This window comes from Vulpes lagopus, chromosome 10, assembly GCF_018345385.1.
Source record: "Vulpes lagopus strain Blue_001 chromosome 10, ASM1834538v1, whole genome shotgun sequence".
Lineage (NCBI taxonomy): Eukaryota > Metazoa > Chordata > Mammalia > Carnivora > Canidae > Vulpes > Vulpes lagopus.
This window is the reverse complement of record NC_054833.1, coordinates 89,517,014-89,536,687: the sequence shown is the minus strand read 5'-3', so window position 1 is coordinate 89,536,687 and position 19,674 is coordinate 89,517,014. Positions and strand designations below refer to the sequence as shown.

The 19,674-nt window shown below is 47.5% G+C and overlaps 1 protein-coding gene and 1 long non-coding RNA gene across 5 annotated transcripts in view; one reads left to right on the top strand and one right to left on the bottom strand.

The window, feature by feature from the left end:
- Nucleotides 1-202: 202 nt before the first annotated feature.
- On the bottom strand, nucleotides 203-10,860 carry LOC121500993. The gene is made up of 3 exons (XR_005990473.1): nucleotides 10,758-10,860; nucleotides 3,841-3,938; nucleotides 203-322 (listed from the first exon to the last, which is right to left on the bottom strand). It is a non-coding gene; the product is annotated as an uncharacterized LOC121500993 (long non-coding RNA).
- A 969-nt stretch (nucleotides 10,861-11,829) lies between these two features.
- The window catches only part of CLSTN1 (calsyntenin 1), an 81,541-nt gene continuing 73,696 nt past the window's right edge, over nucleotides 11,830-19,674 (top strand). The window contains exon 1 of one of the 4 annotated variants that reach the window (XM_041770634.1): nucleotides 11,830-12,136. In XM_041770634.1, the coding sequence (XP_041626568.1) occupies nucleotides 12,046-12,136 (91 nt within the window). In that variant the 5' untranslated portion in view covers nucleotides 11,830-12,045. The remainder of the gene's footprint in view (nucleotides 12,137-19,674) is intronic. The other 3 variants (XM_041770632.1, XM_041770633.1, XM_041770631.1) reach the window with 3 other exon arrangements.

Genomic DNA, 19,674 nt, shown 5'->3' with positions numbered 1-19,674 from the left:
ATGCTGTGTGGTCAGGGACAAGCCACCCTCTGCTATTGGGCCCTGGTGCTGGCTGAACCTCTGCGTAAGGAAATCCCACAGCGACACCATCCCTGGTGCTCTGCCAGCCTGCCATGGGGAAGAGGAAAAGCAGGGGTAGGAAGGGGCCCTCCCATTGAGCTTCTTCTTCCCCATTCAGACCTGGTTTTGCCATCCTGGAGCAGTTCATGCAGTGCTGTCTGAAACAGCAGGTGTCCCACAAAAGGAAAAGAAGGCTGAAAAAAGTTGCATGCTGTACACATTCTTATGGAAAGTCATGGCATGTTGAAGGCTCTGAGAAGTCCTGCAATGAAGACATCCATGTCATTTAGCTTCTACTTTATCTGACCACAGAACTCTTTACGTTTCTTACATATTCCATAGAGGATTCCGTAGAATATTCCATAAGAACTGCTTTTGTGGAGGAAGAGTACTAGGTGTAAAATCAGAGCTCAAGTTCTGAATCCTGCTGCTTGTCTTCTCCAAGCCACAGATTTCCCATCTGTAGAATACAGGGGTCATCCCAACCTCCCAGGGTTGCTTAAGGGTGGAACGAACCCCTTAGGGTTGTATCAAGTAGACAGGTCTTTGGTAAGTATCTTATAAGCTGTAAAGAGCTGTGCAGCTACGTGACCATTTTAACTTGCTTAACCTGGGAAATAACATACACTGTTTACCTGACAAGGTAAGGGGATGCCAAAGGGAAAGGAAGTGACTCATCCAAGATCAGCCAACCCAAGTGACCCTGTTAGGGCTCAGAGAGGAGGAGGAACTCCAGCAGCAGTCCCATGAACAATGAAGGCCCCAGGGCCAGAAGAACACAGGTGACATGAATGTGGGGCAAGCCCTGGGAAGAGGTATCTGGTGGGAGGGAGGTGCTGACTATCCCTGCTGATCCCTGCTTGAGGCTTCAGAAGGGACAGCAATGCTGGTGGCCCCTCTCTCCCCCGCCTTTCTTGTCCCCCACCCCCACCCCCACCCCCGGGGGACTCTGCCTGGAGCAGAGTGGATCTGTGAGTTTGCTCAAACTACCTTAACGAACCCCTGTAGGTGTTTAACCAACAGAAATGTACTGTCTCACGGTTCTAGAGGCCAAAAATCCAAAGTCAAGGTGTGATCAGGGTTGCGTGCAGGAGAGTGTGCTCTAGGCCTCTCCCTTGTATTTTCATATTATCTTCCCTCTATGTGACTAAATGTACCCTTTTTATGAGGACACCAGTCATATTGGATTAATCCACTCCACTCCATTTTAACTCAGATGATGTCTGTAAAGACCCTCCCTCCAAAGAAGGTCACATTCCAAGGTACTGGGGTTAGGACTTCAGCATATGGTATTTTGTTTTGTTTTGTTTTGCTTTTTAAAGATTGTATTTATATATTTGACAGAGAGAAAGAGCACACAAGCAGGGGGAGCGGCAGAAGGAGAAGCAGACTCCCCACTGAGCAGGGAGCTCGACCAGGGTTCGAACCCAAGACCTGGGATCATAAGCTGAGCCACCCAGGTGGCCCCAGCATATGGTTTTTTTCGGGGACACAATCCAACCCATTTTCCCCAGTGGGCATCTCCCTCCATCTCAGCAGCCCAGCTCCTTGGCCGGAAGCATGTGGATTCCAGCCTGCCGGAAGAGAGAGCCCATAATTGTGTTAATTGCCACAATACTAGACCTGCAATTAATATGCCAGGGGAACAAAGAGTAGATGCGCTAATAACACATAATTGGACCTAAACTGCACCCTCGGCAGAGCAGTGCAACCAAGCTCTGCTGTTTGTGCTCCTTTTCAAATTAGCAAAGATGAGCAAATTAACATCTGCCTCCCCTTCGCCCTGCTTAGACGGGAGCTCTGGGGGGAATCTCGGGGATGGGGCGTGTATGGCCAGGCCCCCAGTCAGATCCTGTTCAGGGGCCAAGCACCGGAGGCCCGGCCTTTGGAACTATAGGCAAGTGAGAACTTTGAAGGAGTGAGGAGTCTAGACCTTTCCTCAAGGATTTCCTGACATCAGGACAGCCTGTCTGGGCCTTGGCAGGTACCCAGCCCAGGGTGGCAGGGACTCTTGTGATTAGGGCGTGTGGAATAACTCACAGAGCACTGTGATTATGTGGGGCCCCAGGGAAGGTTTGAGTCAATGTAGAGGCTGGAGGTTAATGCTCTCCTCCATTCCTGGGGTGGCAGTCAAGTCCCATGGGCAGGGGGCAGACCCTCTTCAGAAGGACCGAGAGGTGTTTTTGGCTTCTCTTCCTTCTGCCCTCCCAGCACACAGGCCTGGACTGCCCCTGGTCTCTGTGGCTCCAGGGCTGGGCTGTCTGGGGCCTGCCCTGCCCATGCTTACCTCCTTTGGCTGGAAGGTGCCCTGCACAGGCCTGGAGGCAGCTGACGCGAGCTTTAGTCTCAGCTCGGCCCACTGCTTGCCCAGCTAGTGCCAAGCAGAGCCTCCTTACCCCGGGCCACATATCTGGGGCTCCTTGTCCTTAGTCTCCCCATCTGCCTCTTCCCTCTTCCTCGGGCTCCCAGGCCTCCCGCACTGAACGCTCAGGGACCCAGCCTGCAGCCTGCAGGTCAAGGACCCTTCCCTCATTCTCTTATCACTGCACCTTGAGGGCTGTGAAGCTAGGGGATCATGGGACAGTAGGATTAATAGATTCCTTACTTGGTCCCTTCCCCTCCCCTTTTAGGCCACTGGGTTGCCCCTGCCTCCCTGGACCTGGGCAGAGGGTGACAGCCCTACTTGCTCAGCATTTTCTTGAAATTTGGGTCCCTGTGTTTCCCAGGCTGTGCTGGCCTCCTCCCTGGCTTCTGCCAAGCCAGCCACAGAAAGGCTCATTGAGAATTCTCTGAGACTTATCTGCCATCCTGGGGAAGACTATCTTCCCTCCACAGACAGTCTCCTCATTTGCATCCCCTAAATCAATGCCCTTGGATGATCAAAGCCCAGCACTGTGATGTTGGGGAGGTTGGCTTGAGAGGGAAAAAGGAGCAGGACTTCTCCCTTTCTTCCTGCCCCTTGAGACCCGAGGGGGACTAGAAACAGAAGGCCCTTGGGAGTGCAAAAAGGAGCAGGAGCAGAAGTCCCTCTCTAGGTAAGGTTCTCTCCCCTGCTTTTCCTGCAGGCTGAACAGACAATGGGACAGTGCCAGGCCCATGTCAACAAGCCTTGCTGTGACGTTGCAGGCCCTGAAGATGACTGGGGCTGTGGTCAAACCAGAGGGAAGGAGGCTCCAGGAGGAAGCCACCTAGCTCATCCTCCCCAGTCACACATGCAAGGGCTCAGGCCTCAGGGCTCTGAAAGAACCCACAGGATCTGGGGAGGCAGAGAGAAGAGAATTAACCCCCCCCCACCCTGCCCCCGATACACATACCCCTCCCTGTCCACATGTGGCCAAAACCGTCCTCACTAGAGTGACAGCCAACATCGATTGAACACTGACAATGTGTCAAGCACGGTGCTGAGTCCTTTCTGTGCATTATCACATTTAATCCACACAGCATCCCTCTTAGGCGTGTGTCATAAGACACACATCCCTGTTTTATAGATGACAAAACAAAGGAGAGGCCACCGAGCTAGGAAGTGGCTGACTTTGGGTGAAATGAGAGAAGGTATAAGAAAGGCTGAGTTATCTGAAAAGGGCTACAGGCAGAGAGAAGACCCTCTCTGCAGGAGTGTGAGCATGGGAGCCGGCCTGGGATGACCAGGACAGGACTGTCCTTACACAGAGGGGACATATTGGCTGCCCTTTGGGATGGAGTAGGAGGCCTGGTCATTGGTCGGGCATCTGCTTCCCCTCATGCCCCACTGAACTTCTTGGCTCCCTCCTGACCACTCACCATATCATGAGCCAGACGGGGATCAGCCAAGCAATTCTCCCATCTTGGTGTCTCTGACTTTCCAGGGCCATGTAGAAACTTTCACCATCGAGCAGCTTCTGGGAGATAGTAATGTCATGGGTAAGAGCTTCTACTTTGGAGTCAGAACGACCTAGGTTCAAATCCTGACTCTCCCACTTAGCTGTGTGGCTTTGGGCAAATTACTTAACCTCTCTCAGCCCTGGTATTGTGCTCTGGAAGTGAAGGGTAATACGGTGTTCATCAGACCATGCACACAGCAGGCTTCAGGCAAGGCCAGCCCACAGTAAACACTCCTTATGTGAGCTCCTGATCTCTAGGGGTGGTTAATCCCTGAGACGCAGATGAGGAAGGAGAGAAAGAGAAATAATCCTGAGCAAGTAAATGAGCTGGAGGCTTGAAAGGGCCAGAAATTCTGAACTCTGGCTCTTGATTTTTTTTTTTTAAAGATTTATTTCTTTATTCATTCAGAGAGAGCGAAGAGAGAGGCAGAGACACAGGCAGAGGGAGAAGCAGGCTCCATGCAGGAAGCCCGATGTGGGACTCGATCCTGGGTCTCCAGGATCACACCCCGGGGCTGCAGGCGGCGCTAAACCACTGCGCCACTGGGGCTGCCCTGGCTCTTGATTTTTTATTGGTATTTGATGACTAAGGGAGTTTGAAAGGCAAGGAAAAAGCACAGAAAGGCCAGAAGAGTCTCACCGGAGGCCAGCTGCACTACTTCTCCACTGTCAAGTCACTTAACCCCTCTGAACTCCTGCTTCCCATCAGTTAAACAGGAATGAGTGAAAACATCTACTAAGAAGATTGCCATGAGGCCCCAGAGTATATAGATGCCCTCCAAAAAAAAAAAAAAAGGAGCATGCTAAACAAATGCAAACTCTAAATGAAAAACTCTAAACTCCTATGTGAAAGCAGTATTTAAAAAATATTTTTTTAGAGTGGGGGAGGGAGAGGCAGAGGGAGAGAGAAAATCTTAAGCATGCTCCACACCTAGCCCAGAGCCCAATGGGGGGCTCGATCTCACAACCCTGAGATTACAACCTGAGCTGAAATCAAGAGTTGGAGGCTTAACTGACTGAGTCGCCCAGGCTCCACTGTGAAAGCAGTTATAGCCATCATCAACTCTGCAGACTTTTCAAAGCATAGTCACATATATTATCATCCTGGTGCGAACAGTTACTGCTAATTGAGCACCTACTATGTGCCATACATGGAGATAAACCCTTGTTATGCATCCTCTCATTCAATCTTCCCAATAATCTAAAGGGGGTATTTATTATTATTATTATTATTATTATTATTATGTGCCCATTTTATAGTTAAGGAACCTGAAGCTCACAATAAGTAAGTTGTCTGTTTTTTTCTGCTAATAACTGGAACCCAGGTCTGTCTTAATCCAGATGATGTAAGACATTCCTCCTATTTTTTAAACCATTTTATCCTACCCTCCCCCCAATTCCAGGAAATATGATGGAACTATGGATAGAACCCAGGCCTGTGCTGCTTCCACTATGCTCGAGGAGTGCCTGTGTTCCCTCGGTGGTGCTGAGGAAGCTGTGCTGTTTCTTTTTTTTTTTTTTTAATTTTTTATTTATTTATGATAGTCACAGAGAGAGAGAGAGAGAGAGACAGAGACACAGGCAGAGGGAGAAGCAGGCTCCATGCACCGGGAGCCCGATGTGGGATTCGATCCCGGGTCTCCAGGATCGCGCCCTGGGCCAAAGGCAGGCGCCAAACCGCTGCGCCACCCAGGGATCCCAGCTGTGCTGTTTCTGCCCCTACCCTTTCTCTCTTTCCTTGCTCCTTCCCATACACCTATTCCAGTCCTGTCCATTGGGATGTAGTGTGCAGACAGGGCACATCATATTTGGCTTGTGTATCCACAGACAGTCCGTGCCTGTCCATATGTTGTTTGTGTGTGTAGTGCAGTGTGTGTATAATTCATGCTGCAGAGTGAAATAGCCACCCCTCCCCTCCGCTATACAGAAAAGTGAGTAGGTCCTGTGCTTTCCCAGCTGCCCGTCCTAAGAGAGGAGGGGACTTTGCTGTGTGTTACCTTTGGGAAAAGCATAAATAGAAAACTTCAATCCTTGTCCCACCTTCTGGGAGTGCAAAAGCGAGCTTCCTGGCTTCTATGGGAAGTTGAGATTTTCCTTCTTTGGAAATTCTCAGCAGCCAGTGATAGCTGATGTTGCATCTGTGGGAATTCCTACTTCCTTTGCAAATGGAGAGCCATAGAAAGCATTAGAGGGAGTCTGAAACAAACTGTCGAGCCTCAACCTGACTCCCTGGAGACCACAGGGATGTCCCTTCCTAAGTCAGAGTTTCTGCCATTCCAGAGAGGCGTGAAGCTCTGTCTTTGGACAGTGATGAACAATAATGATAGCTAATGTTGTATGTTGGCTCATTTATTCCTCACTAACCCCCAGTGAGGCAGGCACAGACTTATCTTTGTTTTACAATTGATACTAAGATTGGAGAGATGAAGTATCTTAACCAAGAGGTAGAAATCCACAGTTAGCAAGAAACACAAAAAGGCTCACTGCAGCTCTCTTTGTAAAAGCAAAAGACTGGAAACAACCGGTCAATGTGGGAGAATTAGAGAACTGATCATCAATAGAGAACTGATTAAGTTTGGTATGTCCACATGAATGAAAACATTACATGTATGTATGTCAGACATATAAATGTTATATGTATGTCACACTTTTGACACCAAATGTGTGAGTTTTCTACACCAAGCTATTCTGATTCTCTGCTGACACCAACTAGGTGTGCTGGAATTAAATTCAGTTCTGAGGGGCAGCCCCGGTGGTGCAGCGGTTTAGTGCCGCCTGCAGCCTGGGGTTTGATTCTGGGGACCCTGGATCAAGTCCCACATCGGGCTCCCTGCATGGAGCCTGCTTCTCCCTCTGCCTGTGCCTGTGCCTCTCTCTCTCTCTGTGTGTCTCTATGAATAAATAAATAAAATCTTAAAAAAAATAAATTCAGTTCTGACACTAACTACTTAGAATTAGTGCAGACCCCACAGGTTAAGGGCTCATTCTCACACTGTCCCCACTTCAGATGCCATTTGCAAGTAGTGGGTTCCCAGATGATCTCCACTTCCGTCTAACCTGGGTATCTTTTCAGGGATTCCTATGACTTCCTCCTCAGGTTCAATGTTTTGCCATAAGTGCTCACAAAACTCAGGGAAACACTTTACTTACATTGATCAGATTGTTATAAAGGCTGTTATAAAGGATACAAGTGAACAGCCAGATGAGGAATACACGGGGCAAGGCATGGAAGGGTCCTGAGCACAGGATGAAGGTGCATGACCCTCCCAGCACATGGTTATATTCACCAACCCAGAGGCTCTCTGCATCCTGTAGTTCAGGGATTTGGGGAGAGGCTGCATCGCATTGGTGTGATCATTAATTTGATCTCCAGCCCCCCTCTCCTCCCAAATTGGTGGGGGTAGGGGCTGAAAGTTCCAAGCTTCTATCGTGGCTTGGTTATTCTGTTGACTAGCTCCCATCCAGGAGCCTGCCTGGAGTAGGGTCATTACAACAAAAGATGCTCCTCTTATTCAGGAAACTCCAAGGGATTAAGCAGCTCTGTGCTAGGAATTGGAGATGAAGACCAACTATCTGTTTCTCATTATGTCAGAATATCATACTGCATGAGAGAGAGCAATGCAGCACTGAAAGGGATACTGAGATGGAGCCATCGCCTGGATATTTTATTAAGTGAAAAAAAGCAAGATGCAGATGTGATACACTTCTTTTTATCTAAGAAAGGGGAGAGAAATACATTCGAATACTTGCTTGTACTTTAAAAACCCACGGTGGAAGGAGAAGCCAAAAACAGACAAGATGGTAATTTTAAGGGCGGGCAGGGACAGAGAGGAGACAGGAATGGAACTAGACTTTTCTGAGCCCCTTGTTTTCTGGATTTGACCTTGGAGACTTGTAACTATTTAATATGGCCATAAAACAAAATTAAATGGATATTTTGCAAAAGGAAAGGAAATGGATAGAGATGGGTTTGAGCTCAGGTGTCCAACTGGAGCCTCTGGTACTTTTGCCCCTCATTAATAATCTCTTCTCACAGGAATGGAGAGACCTGTCTGGGCCACCAGAAGGCAGAGACGGGGCCAGATCTTGAGGCTTCTGGGGCTCCAGGGGGACCCTAGTAATGATGCTAGGGGCTATGGTTTTAGTATTTGGGGGAGTTTATAAGTGGTAGCTCTCATCAAGATTCCTACAGCCTTCTTCTGCTGCATTCCTAAAGTGGGTTAACTCCCAAGCATATCATTCACACACTGTCCACAGTGACTGCTTACCTGCCTCCCACCAACACTGGCTTAGCGCACACTGTGCTAACAGTCCTAACATGCCACCTAAGAGTAGTTCAGCTTCCTGGCAAAGAGTTTTCCTTCATGCAACCATGTTTCCATCTCTCAGCAACCCTGGACCTGGGAATGACTGTCTTGGTGAGAAACCCAGGCTGGATGAGGATGCCTCCCATGGCTTCAGAAGAGCTGCCAGGTGGCACAGCCCCACGTGTGACTGTGGTGGACCAGGTTGATGACTCCACGCTGCAGGATCCTGCACAGGCCTTTTTTTTTTTTTTCCTCCTTTGGTATTTGAGGTGTCATTTCACATAGTGGCTGAGGCATTATTTGGGGCTCAGACCTACATAAAATTGAATCCCAGGTGTCCTTCTTTCTAGCAATGGGTTCCTTGATCAAATTTTACATTTTTTTTTCATCTAGCACAATAAAAATACCTTCTGGAAAGGTTGCTGGAGGCATAAATGAAATGACCCCAGTAAAGAGCTTAGTAGAGACTGTTGTAGAATCATTTCAGAAGATTCCAGCACCCTAGAAATTCTGTGTTCTTCTACCCTATTGCACAGACAGGTTGACTATATGCCCTGAAGCTCAAGTCTTCCTTGGCCTGGTTATCAAAGCCCCCTCCTTATTCTCCCATGTCTGACCCTGACTAGGACAAGCCTGGGAGCCGCCTCATTTCCCACTGCCCCGGGACCCCTGGTGCTCCTGCTCTCTCAGCGGCTGGCTCTGCTCAGGAGAGACTCGTCTCTGCTAACTGTTAAGACTGGATCGATCCCCATCTCAAGGCCATTTTGAGGATTAACTAATCCATCACGTGGAGACCTCTGAAAAGTGCCAATATGGCCGAGGCTATTGTTAGGCAGACTGGGAACTGAGTTCACTGGTTTCCCTGGCTTCCAAGACAGTCAAGCTGAGCCTTGCAGCTGGACTAACTCTCCCGTGGGCAAAATCTCAGCGTGCGCAGGTTGCACCGAGCTCACCAGCCTTCTGTCTGCCCACCTGCCGCTGAACCTTTTTGATCTACCTCTTTGTTTCTTGCAGGGACAGTGAGGGTAAGAAGATAAAGGGATCAGGATTCCAGACACCAAAGAGCTTTTGTTTGTGTTTCTAATAGAACTGAATACATTACATTTTCCCTCTTGGCATCATCCTATTGACTCAAGACATAGTTCTGAGATTTATACCTTTCCGATTTTGTGTTTTGTAAATCTCAGAGGTCCCTGGAAACCTACAGGGTATTTTTTTATCCTCTGAGGTGTGAGGTCCACAATACAAAAATGAATACAGGATTTCATTTAGTTCATCTCTGAGTATTTATTGAGTGCCTACCGTATGTTCAGTAGTATACAAGCAGCTCGGAAGATTCCCAAGGGAAAAAAGAGAAGTTCCTGTGTTTAGACATACTATGTATTAAGGTCTGCGAGGCACTTTCATTGCATCATCTCATTTAATTCTGACAACTCCAGGAAATAGGTATTGCTATCTCATTTCATCTCTTCATAGGGTGAGGAAAGTGACTCAAAGTTCTGTGACTTGTTGAGATCACTCATAGTAGAAGCAGCTAGAGTTCCTGTTGGGCACTGTCTGACTGTACTGTCTGGGCCCTTTTCACTAGAGCACTAACCCAGGGACACACATGGGTTAGCTGGTCAATGGCACAGCGTAGCACATTATCAATCCTAGACACTGCCTGGTTCAGAGCAGGTGGGGATGGGGGAGGGATGGCCTGAGGGTCAGGAGAACTTCCTGCAAGAGACAGCCTGGGTGTGACTTGGGGCAAAGGTAGCAGGAGATGTGCTATATAATGCTGGCCTTGGGCAGAAATGAACTTGAGCACAGACTGTGTTGAGAGAGCAGGCCCTGAGGTCAGCTGGGTGGGGCGTGAGGTTGTGGGTTGGAAAGCCTGGCAGAGCTGTCTGGACCAGATAAAGTGGCAACAAGGAGCTCACAAGAGCCAGAGGGGGAGGGAAGCAAAAGCAACGGCTGGAGAGGATGACTCTGCAGTGCTGGTTAGAAGGAGTGAGGCAGTGAGGCCTGGAGATGGTAGGAACCTGATAGGCAGGTACCTTGGAAAGGGTCTACCCAAGGGGAGTCTAGTCCTTTCAGATCCAGGGAAGGGGGTGGCAGGGGAAGGAAAGATAGAACCTGCAGGCTTTGGTAGAGGATGCCTTTGAGGGACAAATGAAGGCAGGAGCATATTCCATTACAGGTCACTTTGGAATTCCCATCAGGTCACATCATGCTTCTGATCACTGCTGTTCAAGGTCCTCCTGTGGCCTGTGGGACCATCCTGCCACTTCAGGCACCTCGTACTCTGGTCTGAATTCACTTTTGGGGCTCTTCACCCACTATTCTCCTAGATAAACCCTCTGCTCCGCTCCTACTTCTCCCAGCCTCCGGGTTTGGGGGGCACCTCCGGAACCCCATCCCAAGCCCACCTCCACAAAACCCACCAGCCTGCTAGACCCTCCCAGCTATCACAGCTATGACAAATACAGTGTTCCAAAACACAGTCGGATAGTTCTTCCAGCACAGTCTGGAATAGTTCACATCTTACCTTTATTTAGCTTTTGCTGTTGGGGTCTCCCTAATGTCACCGCCCTGTCCTCGAGGGCTGATGGTTCTTTTCACTACACGTGTCACATCTGGGGACGTCATTTTACCTTTCAGTCTCTGTTCCTTCATCTGCAAAATGGAGCCAATCATGTCTCACAGGGCACAGTGCCTGGCACTGGAACCCATCCATGACTGTGCCAGTCCTCACCTCTCGTGGGGTGGTCCCAGGGGCCGAGGGAAGGTGGGGGAACCAGGGGAGAAGGGGAGGACTCAAGCCCCCGGGGAGGAACCCTTCTCCATCCAGTTGGAGCTCTGAATTTCCAAGGGACCATTGGCATCCTACTAAGATCAGCGAGAAAGGGCGCGCACGAGCCATCTTTAAAAAGCCATCACAGATTTCTCCAGCGAATGAAGGAATCTGGACATACGGATTCAGGACAGACTCCTGGGGCAGCGGGTGCCCCTCCCAGGGCTGAACCGCGGCAGCACGTGCTGCGCGGTCCTTGACTGTTGACAAACTGCGTTTTGCTGACCTCCGTCTCCTTGAAAACCTGTCACGACCCCGCAGGCTCCCTGTCATCACCTCCATCCGCAGAAGAGGACGCCAGGACTCTGGGAGGCGACGTGCCTTGCCTGAGGTGGCCCAGCGTGTTGGCGCTCAGGGGCCCCCGGGCTGCACCCTCTGCCCCTGCCCCTCCAGGGGGTCTGCACTCCGCGGGGCTGGAAGGCGGGCGCCGGCCCCGGGGTACTGCTCCGCCCCGGAGCCTGGGGCGCGCGCAGCGTGAGGGTAAGGGGTTGATGCTCTCGCCCGCGGCGGGCGCAGAGGGTGCAGCCCCCGGACATCTCGCGGCCGCTCGGGAGGTACCACGGGCGCGGCCCCGCGTGCGCGCGCTCCGAGCTCCGCCGGCAACTGGAGGCGCGCGCCCCGCCCCCGCCCCCGCCTCCCCGCGCGCGCCCCTCCCGCCTCCCCGCCTCCCCGCCTCCCCGCCTCCCCGCGCGCGCCCCTCCCGCCGCCACCCCGCCCCCGCCGGTACCCTCGCCGGACCCGAGAGAGCGCGCCGCCGCCATCTTAGTTGCTGCCGCCGCCTCCAGCCCGGCGCTGCCTCGGCGGAGGGGAGGGCGCCCGCGGCCCGAGCGCGCGGCCCAGCGTCGCGGCGGCGGCTCGTCGGACCCCGGAGCTCGCCGCGGCGCGGAGCAGCCGGCCTCCGCCGCCAGAGCCCCGCTCGGCGCCCCGCGCGCGTGCCAGCCGCTCCCGCCTCGGGCCGGCCGCGGCGCCGGGAGCCCGAGCGATGCTGCGCCGCCCTGCACCCGCGCTGGCCCCGGCCGCCTGGCTGCTGCTGGCCGGGCTGCTGAGCGGCGGCGTGGTCTGGGCCGCGCGAGGTAAGCGGCGGGCCGGGGCGGGCGCGGGGGAGCCGGGGCGGGCGCGCGGCGCCGGGGGAGCGGGGAGCGGGGCTCCGGCCCCGGGCGCGTCTGGGGGCGTGCACACGGGTCCGCGGCGGCCGCCGGCGGGGGCGCGCCCCGGGGAGAGGCCGTGGAGGTCTGTGGTGCGCTCCGGGGTGCCCCGGGCTGGGGGCGCGCGCAGCCTTGGCGTGCGCTTACATAAGAGCCCGCTCCTCCGCATCCCCTTCCCGGAGCCCGGGTCTCCGCCGCTGCACCGCGGACGCCGCATCCTCGCCCCTTTCCGCCTCCCCCCGGGGTCCTCTAAATCTTGTCTGTCTGCAGACAAGCCGAGGCTGAAACTTCTCGCTCCCCTCCCACGTTTCACCCAAAGGTGAAAATTGTGGTGAGGTTTACGGTCGCGGTCTCATCCCGCGTTAGCAATCTGCGTCTCCTCCGCTCCCGCCGACCCCGCGGTGCGGTAATTTAGGTCGTGCAGGGGCTTACAGGTTCTCTTCCATTCCTCAGGGCCGACGTTATTGTGCGGGTACCTGGCCAAAAAAAAAAAAAAAAACAAAAAAAACACAAAAAACCCCAAAACAAAAACCAAAAAACTTCTTGGTGAATCGATGGTTTTGTTGTTTTAACCTTCATCCACTTAACCTTTTAAACGGTGCACGCTTTCTGATATTGACTGATCTTGCCAACGAAAAGCTTACGCATTGCAGATACATGCCTCCGAATGGATCTTGGAATCGTAAACATTTTCCTTGGCCTTGGAGCAAAGTAATCTAGGTGTAGTCTATAGAGTACTTGGATCTTTTTTTTTTTTTTTTTTTGAATTTTTAATCAAAGATCTTGGGGGGAGAGGGCTGATAAAAGTCTAGATGAAACGATCGTGTTTCATATTAATAAGCTTTTTTAAAAAAATCCTCATTTTTCTCTTTCTTGGCATGACAGACGGAGAGAAGTATGGTGTTCACAAATTAAAGGGCAGAAGAGGCAAATGCATCTTTTGTTCCATGTTCCTTTCTTCACACTGGGGATGATAAACTTTTGATTACTTCATTTCTAACATTCTGTTGACTGTCATAGTCAAGTCTCAGTCACGAAGTATAGAATCGCTCTCACTTTGGTTTTTAGAAGTTACATCAAGTTGAGTTTGAAATGTTCTTTCCAGATGTGGAGTGGAGGTCTGAAAGTCTAATATATCCAGGAGAAAATGTCAAAGTTCTGCGTCTCTTGGGGAAAACCCACACATTTTCAAAAATATGTGCTTGGACTGAGTATTTTGGGAACAGTTCAAATATGTTTAGTTTAGTCAGTGATAATGTTTCTTGTTAAAAAAAAAACATATTTATCCATTCACCTCCACTTGCTTTTCATTATTGAATTACTTAAATTTATATTACAAATACAAATTTCAGCTATTAAGTGGTGGGCAAACAAATGTTACGTGAAAGATGTATTGAGCGCTGAGTCCTTTGTAATTTGCTGATTTTCTATGAGCTTTTCTTGGTGCATTTATAGTACTTAAGAATAATTAGTCTGCAAAATAAAAATACATTTTAAACATCAGTTATTCTGTTGCTTTTTTTCTTTCCCCCAGCCTGCGGTAGAAAACGTCTTGTGAATATTACAAGAAATGCTAATAAAATGGTTTCATTTTGAGGGGTTACAAATGGATTTTATATGTAAATATGCAATTTATAGAGGCACTTTCTCTGAGCTCATTTTGAAGGGTGATCATTTCAACTGATATTTGACTTCTTTATTGCCATAAGACTAGCTATATCTAATAATTATTAATGGGATAAATATCATGTATAAATTGCTAGAGAGAATGTTAGATTTTGTAATATAAATTGCATCTTGACTATTAATTAGTTGTTTAATAGAGAACTCTGCATTTCACTTTAATTTGTAGCTGCGGTTCTTAAAAAAATATCAAGTAAATCAAAATGTTAGGCATATCCTTGGCATGCCCTAGGCTACCTGCTTTTCTCTTCAGTCAGTCAACGATCAGGAAATAGTCAATTGAAATGGAGAATATAGAAAGCTTATGAGTATATATATTTTTAAATGCGAGCTTGGACTGCCATTTCAAAGCCAAAGAAATAATTTTCATTGTTATTTTCCTGCTCGTTTGTGCACAGACCTCTCAGTGAGGCCTCCCCTCACCATCCTATGTAAAATTTCATTTCTCTTTGAACTCCTGAATCCTCTCTTCCCTGCTTCACTTTTTCTGTTTCCGTAGCACTTAATCCCATTCTGACACCCTTAATTTATTATCTGTCTCCCCTCACTAGGACATAGGCCCCAAGATGGAAAGGTAGTTTGGTCTGTTCTGTTCACATGTGAATCCTATCACCCCCACATCCATATAGTACCAGTAGGTACTCAGTATTTGTTGAGTGATTGAATGGATGGGCAACTCTTTCAGTTTTGATCAGTTTTGACAGCATAGTATTTTGATGTCCTAGTTTTCATCTGGCAGGTAAATGTTACATACTGAAAAAGGCATTACAGAGGATAAAACACACCTAAATTCTGCATTGTGGATATAGAAAATCATTAGATAATTTTTCAAGGATCTGTTCTGTTGATTGCACTGTTGGGGATATGAGAGCATAAAAATCTATAGCAGCTTTTGAGGTCTGTAGTTTGTTTTTTTTTTTTTTTAAGATGTTATTTATTTATTTATTCACAGAGAGAGAGAGAGAGAGAGAGAGAGAGAGAGGTAGAGACACAGGCAGAGGGAGAAGCAGGCTCCATGCAGGGAGCCCGGACGTGGGACCCCCTGGGTCTCCAGGATCACGCCCCCGGCCACAGGCGGCGCTAAACCACTGCGCCATTGGGGCTGCCCTAGGTCTGTAGTTTTGTGGCTACCACTCTGAGTTTAAAATTTTTAAAACATTATTTATTTATTTATTTATTTATTTATTTATTTGAGTGAGAGAGCAGAGTGAGTGAGAATACAAGTGGGAGGGAGGGGCAGAGGGAGAGGGAGAAGCAGGCTCCCCACTGAGCAGGGAGCCCTGACAGGGGGACTCACTCAGTCCCAGGACCTTGGGATCATGACCTAAGGCAGACGCTTAACCGACTGAGTCACTCACGGCCCCTGTGTCTAATTTTTAAAAATGCTGTGATTCTCTGCTTTTTTGGAAAGTGGTTTCTTAATTTGTTACCTTTTTTTCTGAAGTAACTTTGAGGAAGAATGCTTTGAATGTAGACTTCAATATTATATATAATCTAATCGTTGCATTTCTGGGAGTAAATGTCATTTATTTCATGTAGGAGACCTATATAACTACTAAAGAAATGATAAAATATTAATAATTCTGAATGTATTCCAATTTAAGAGCTCTAACTCAGTTAACTGGAACCTTCAGTTAACTACAAGAGTTCGTCTTCTGGCTGCAGACCACTTTAAGGAGGAATAACATAAAACCAAGCAATTTCATAGGAATCCTTTTGCAAAAGGAAGTTTTAGGAGTTCATATCATATGTTATCCGTCTCAGTACTATTTGATTTTTAAGACAAAACAATATTTCAGTTTTAGATGTAAAGAATATGACCCATAAATGAAATTTTAATGAAATAAAACATTTTTGCATTCAAGTTAGAGAATGCTGTAATTCTATGATACTGGTTGCAGGACTTGGCTAAGTTCATTAAACCATTTCTTAATCTTTAAAGTGAGGATGTTAAAGTTTTAAGACATTTTTTAAAAGGATTGAATTATTTTTGTTATTGCTTTCTAAGACAGGAAAATATAATAGCGGGTGGGGTTGGGTAGAAAGTCTTCATTTATAAGAGTTGAAACAAAATAGGTTATAGATTTCAAGGATAATCTATTATACCAGGAGTCTGTTGGTCACATCTTCTGGTTAATTGAGGTTTAGGATCATTATGCTTTTAAGAAATGTATCTTATGGGCACCCCTGGTGGCTCAGTAGTTTAGCACTGTCTTCAGCCCAGGGTGTGATCCTGGAGACTGGGATCAAGTCCCACATCAGGCTCCCTGCATGGAGCCTGCTTCTCCCTCTGCCTGTGTCTGTGCCTCCCTCTGTGTGTCTCTCATGAATAAATAAAATCTTAAAAAAAAAAAAAAACGAAATGTATCTTGCTTTTTCTGTGGTCTTGATTTGGTAACAGCAGATGTATTTGAAGATATATTGTGTCTTTTATAAATGGAATCTAAGATAATTGATTTCTTATAAAACAGTTTAGTGGAGCTTCAGAAATAGGGATTCAGGATTGGTGGAAATGATTTATGCAGCATTGTGTTCTAGCAGTGTAAAAAATCAAACAAAGGTGACATTTTGATAGCAGTGGAGACTATGCAAAAAGCCAGAGCTGGGAACCCTTAGACTGATATTCCCTTCCCTGCTGTCAGGCTGATGTGCTGCCCAGTGCTCTCTAGGCCACACCACCTAGGAATTGGGATACTGCATTTGATAGGCCCTTTCTTGTCCGTGTTTTAGGCATATTTTTGTTCATTTTCTTGTTTAGGTGTAGGATGATATTGTTAAAGTTTTTCACAAGATGTGTTGCTATGGCTTCTTCATTTTTAAAGTTTTAAATGAAAATTCATTTACTTCAAAGTAACTGAATTGAGAACATCTTAAAAACCTATAAAACACATCTTCTGTTCCAGAACCCCAGTAAGAAGTAGGTGGTAACATAATAAAGGAAAAATCACGTTTTCCTTTTTTACCTTGGGTCAGACATGAATATGGCTTTTTAGTCATCTGTTTTGGACCGGTTTGATTCTCTTGTGACAAGAATTTCTTAGAATCAGCTACTTTTTGGGCAGCCTGGGTGGCTCAGCAGTTTAGCACTGCCTTCAGCCCGGGGCCTGATCCTGGAGACCCGTGATCGAGTCTCACGTTGGGCTCCCTGCATGGAGCCTGCTTCTCCCTCTGCCTGTGTCTCTGCCTCTCTGTGTGTCTCTCATGAATAAATAAAATCTTAAATGGTCTACCAACTGAGCCAGCCAGGCGCCCTCCTTTCAGAACATTTTCATCACCTTAAACAGGAGCCCTTAGCTGTCACTCTAATTCCCCTTTCCCCAGCTTTTGACAACCCCAATCTACTTCCTGTCTCTATGGGTTTGACTGTGCTGGACATTCCGTATCAATGGAATCATGTAACATATGGCCTGTTTGTGACTGGCTTGTTTCACTTGATTTTTCAGGGTTCATCTATGTTGAAACGTGCATCAGAACTTCATTTTTATGGCTATATAATATTTGACATAGGTTTGTGTCCCTCCAGAATTCATATGTTGAAACCAAATCCCCAATATCATGGTATTTGGAGATGGGGCTTTTGAGGGGTAATTAGGGAAAGAGGGAGAGCCCTCACGAATGGCATGAGTTCCCTTATAAAAGAGAACCCAGAGAGCTCCCTAACCCCTTCCACAAAGTGAAGACACAGCAAGATGATGGCTGTCTGCAAACCAGAAAAGGATCTCAGCAGAACTCAAACATGGTGGCATCTTGATCTCAGATTTCCCAGCTTCCAGATCTCTGAAGAATAAATTTCTGTTGTTCACAAGCCACCCAGTAGTATTTTGTTTTGGCAGCCCAAATAGACTAAGGGAATATTTCTTTGTGTAGATAAGCCACATTTTGTTGATATGTTCACCAGTCGATGGACACTTGGGTGGTTTTCTACTTTGTGGCTACTCTGAATACTGCTGCTGTGAACATTTGTGTACAGGCTTTGTGTGCACATATATTTTCAGTTCTCTTGGGTATACACCTAAGAGTAGAATTGCTGGGTCATGTGGTATAACTCTGTTCACCATGTTGGGGAGCTGCAGAACTGTTTCTCAGAGTGGCTGTACCACCTACACTCACTCTTGACCTCTGAATCACTCCTGGGAGGTTTTTTCTAATCAGATACATATTTCACAGTTGTCTATGTTTTCTTTCAAGGGTTTTAAGTTGCTGATGTTTTCCTGCTCTAGGGATAAACTGGCGTTTCATCCAACCAGCTTCTTCCACCATCCTCTCCTGTATCATTTTCAGTGTTGAAAGGCCTGCCCTCTATGCAAGTAGCCCTTCCTGTAAAAACAGATGTTTCTTCACACTTCGCTGACATTTGATCATTCAGCCTGGGCACCTGCTAGCACAAAAAGCAATGCTTTTCTGAAAAACATTGAGACTTGGGTTGGCTTACCTTAGGTCTGAAGCTTACCAGTCCTTTAGATCTTTGCCGCATCTAGTCCTGCAGCTCTTTTGTTTTTACCACTCTCATTTTAAGAGTGGCTGAGCCCCAGGCTCTGATTTCTGGCTGTGATGAGAAATGAGCTCATAAGGTGCGGACTCTGTGGTTAGGGGATAAGCAGAGTGAACCTCCAGGTTCCAGGGGCAGGGTTTAACTTTTAGAAAGGAACTGGACGAAATGTTAGAATTCTTTTCCTTTTTTTTTAAGATTTTAATTATTTATTCCAGATAGAGAACAGGGGGAGGAACACAGAGAGGGGGACAAGCAGACTCCTTGCTAAGTGTGGAGCCCCACAAGGGGCTCTGTCTCACGACCTGAGATCAGGACCTGAGCCGAAACCAAGAGTCCAACACTTAACTTGGTTTCGGTGCCCCCGGAATCCTAGACTTCTTAAACAACTAGTTTGGAATATGATGTTTCTTCATTACATTTTTTTCCCTTCTAATTGGCTAAAAAGTGTGCTTTGTTAAAGTGAATTCTTTTGTCTGGTTCTTTGATTTTATTCTTTAAGTAACTATTTGTTATTTACCCAATTTTTAATCATAGTATAAAACATAGAAATGTATGTCTTTTAGATACAAAGTGAATTTTAAACTCAGTAAATATGAAAGTCATCTTTGTTTAAGGCCTTAAAGTGTAACAAAGACATTTATTTGGAGCTCTTCCTAATAGTTATAATTTTTTTCTTATATAATACAGTACTTTAATATTAAGAATCCCCAAGAAAAAAATCAGTCATCATAAACTTAAATTGAAGATATGTAAAACTTGAGAATCATTTGTATAAAGTTGTCTATTAAGTGGCTTTTAAAGAACATGATTTATTCCATCTGAAATTCAGAATTCAGTCACATTTAATTTTACATATTTCAGATGTAGTTTTTTTTTTTAATTTTTTTTTAAATTATTTATTTATTTATGATAGTCACAGAGAGAGAGAGAGAGGCAGAGACACAGGCGGAGGGAGAAGCAGGCTCCATGCACCGGAGCCTGATGTGGGATTCGATCCCGGGTCTCCAGGATCGCGCCCTGGGCCAAAGGCAGGCGCCAAACCGCTGCGCCACCCAGGGATCCCATTTCAGATGTAGTTAATGAATATTGTGAGGACCAGCTGGATAATATGTGAGGCCAAGTGCAAAATTAAAATGCTGGCCCCGGGGATCCCTGGGTGGCTCAGCGGTTTAGCGCCCGCCTTCGGGGCAGGGCGTGATCCTGGAGTCCTGGGATCGAGTCCCGCATTGGGCTTCTTGCATGGAGCCTGCTTTTCCCTTTGCCTGTGTCTCTGTGTCTCTGCCTCTCTCTC